Below are 2,904 nucleotides of genomic sequence, written 5' to 3' on the forward strand. Positions count from 1 at the left end.
TATTAAGATTTATCAAAGGAAATAAATAGACAGAATGATCTCTCTGGTGAGTTGCAAAATGAAGATCGACGGTGATTCCTATCTTAAAGATTTCCCATTGAAATTCCCGGGGGCCAAAACTTTGAACAAATTAGGGATAAAAATACTACCCAAAAACGAATTTTTACTCGTGCTTTATTACAGATTTGCACCTTAACTTCACCAAAGTCAAATCTTTGAACAAAATTGGAAAGCCACATGGCCCACATCTACCCAGGGCACTTTGGATTCTTCCTTTACAACTTCAAAGGATAAAACAATAGTCAAATCTTGCTGGAGAAGAAAGGACCTCAATTACATTGAGCACAATATACTATGCTCCCTCGGGAGAATAGTTTACTTCAACTCCCTTTGTCAAATGACTTGGGGGAAATTTTGATAAGGACCTTATAATCACTAGATGATTATTCAAAAAAAAAAAAGAAAAAGAAATTTGATATCTCTAACATAAAAAAAAATGGAGGGTTTCTATTCAATCCTCAGACATTTTTTTTTTCAAGTACTTAAATTATTGAGGTCAAAACTAATCCTGGGTGAAGTTTTACCTGAAGGAGTAAATTGACAGCATACTCCCGAGGGAGTACAATATATTATGGCATTAATCATTTCCTATTTTGTCAGCCCTACATAATGAAAATTAAATTATTATGTTTAAAATAAGCTACAATGTAAAGAAATAATAAACCTGAAAAAAAAATGGTAAAGAAGGGCTTGAAAGAAGAATAAAGAAATGGATGGAGTGCACAATAAAAGCAGGCAGCCCGTCACTTCTCATCCTGAGAAACCATCGAAAGAAAACCCTAAAAATATATCACGATGTCAGCTTCTCTTGTTGGCTCTCCCATACTCCCTGAATCCATTCGATCGAGGCGTCCCACTAAGAAAACCCTAAGCCTAAAATCCATGGCCACCTGTGTCGAAAACTCAAGAACAGAGACCCCCAGAAAACCCAATTCTTCATTTGAAGCAGACCGACAAGATGACTCTCTCTCACAATTCGTCAAATTCTCGAGACCCAGCTTCTCCGATCTCCTCTCTTGCTCTCCAAGCAAGCCCCAAACCCTAATTTCACAGGATTCAGAAACCCCATCTCCGTATTTGGACGAGATATGGATGGAGATCAGGAAACAAGCTGATCGGGATGCAGAAGAAGAACCAGTTCTATCAGGTTACTATCACTCAGCTATTCTCAGTCACGATTGTTTAGAGAGTGCATTAGCCTTCCACTTGGGGAGCAAGCTCTCCACCCCGAGCTTACCTTCCACAACTCTCTCGGAGGTCTTCTTATCCGCCTTCATGGCAGATCAAACCATCAGAATCGCCATAAGAGAGGACCTCAAAGCGGTGAAAGAGAGGGACGCGGCCTGCATAAGCTATGTCCAATGCCTACTAAACTTCAAAGGCTTTCTCGCCGCACAAGCTCACAGAGCAGCGCACCACCTCTGGGAAAACGGCCGGCTATCCCTAGCTCTGGTCATCCAAAACAGGGTCTCAGAGACATTTGCAGTCGATATTCACCCAAATGCGAAAATAGGGTTAGGGTTTCTGATGGACCACGCCACAGGCGTCGTCATCGGAGAAACCGCCATTATTGGAGACAACGTTTCTCTGCTGCATAACGTTACACTCGGCGGTACCGGCAAAGATAGCGGCAATCGCCACCCGAAAATTGGCGACGGAGTCTTGGTAGGGGCCGGAACCTGTATTTTGGGCAACGTTAAAATTGGGGAAGGCGCCAAAATTGGTGCTGGTTCGGTGGTTTTGAAGGAGGTTCCGGCCAAAACGACAGCGGTTGGGAATCCGGCGAGGCTGATAGGGGGGAAGGACAACCCCGTGAAAATGACCAAAATGCCCAGCTTTACTATGGACCACACCTCCTGGTCGGATTATGTGATATGAGGTGAGGAGGGGTAGATTGGGGATGTTAAGTTTTAGGTGGCGTGTATGGTGTGTGTGCGAGGACTGCGTGTTCAGTTGCTTGCTGAAGAAGGGTCTGTCTCTTCTTGATTTAATCCCCTAGTGGCACTGCCTTTTTTGCTTCAATTTTGTTTTATTGATACATTGTGGGGAATACTGGAATATGACATACTTATTACCATGTTATTATATGCTCATTGGTTATTATTTTCCGCTTTTTTTTTTGTTTGTGTTAAATCTGCTACTCCGAATTGTATTTTTAATTTTTTTACTCAGCATGCTATATAGGGGTGGCAACGCGTAATAGTATTCGAATCCAAAATTTAGACTCATACCTAAACCCGTTGTATCTCAGGTCTACCAGTTGGGGCTTAGGTCTGGTCAGATCTATTGCCACTCTACGAATATGAGTTCTTTTTGTTTTTTTTTTGCCTTTTTTTTTTTTACCATCATATATCTTGTGACTTTTTTTTTTTTTGCGAATAATAATGTAAATCCCGTCAATATTGTGACAATGTGAATATCTAGCGCGTGTCTAAAATCACATGATTGCTGTATATACCATATGACTACGGGTATTGATCAAATCCAGTTGGACCTGAAACCGAACTTAAATAATATTGGGGTTCAAAATTTGGATCGATACCCGGATCCACCCTTCGGTACCGGGTCTAGTCATGTCCATTGCCGATTGTCTACTTTGGCATAGGACTTAGAGAGAGGCATGATGTTGGCTGCAGGGATAGGATCAGTTACTGAATTGGTGAGGATAAGTTAAAACCCGCCCAATAGGTACGGAAACTGACTGCACTTGACATAATATAAAATATGTTTAAAAATTTATTTGAGGTTGTTTAACCATTTCAATTAGTGGAAGTGAAGGCTAAAGTTATTCAAATATTAATTTTGGCTAATTTTTGCTTCATACGAGAAGTCGGCCAGGGCTCC

General features: G+C 41.3%; 1 protein-coding gene across 1 annotated transcript; it reads left to right on the forward strand.

Annotated features, from left to right (window-relative positions):
- The first annotated feature begins 819 nt into the window (after positions 1-819).
- Positions 820-2,163, forward strand: SERAT2;1 (serine acetyltransferase 2;1). The gene has a single exon (XM_006848921.4). The coding sequence runs from the start codon at positions 856-858 to the stop codon at positions 1,936-1,938; it is 1,083 nt and encodes a 360-aa protein (XP_006848984.1). The 5' UTR covers positions 820-855; the 3' UTR covers positions 1,939-2,163.
- Positions 2,164-2,904: the final 741 nt, after the last annotated feature.

Source organism: Amborella trichopoda, chromosome 10 (genome assembly GCF_054954075.1).
Source record: "Amborella trichopoda isolate Santa Cruz 75 chromosome 10, AtrichopodaSantaCruz75HAP2 v2.0, whole genome shotgun sequence".
Lineage (NCBI taxonomy): Eukaryota > Viridiplantae > Streptophyta > Magnoliopsida > Amborellales > Amborellaceae > Amborella > Amborella trichopoda.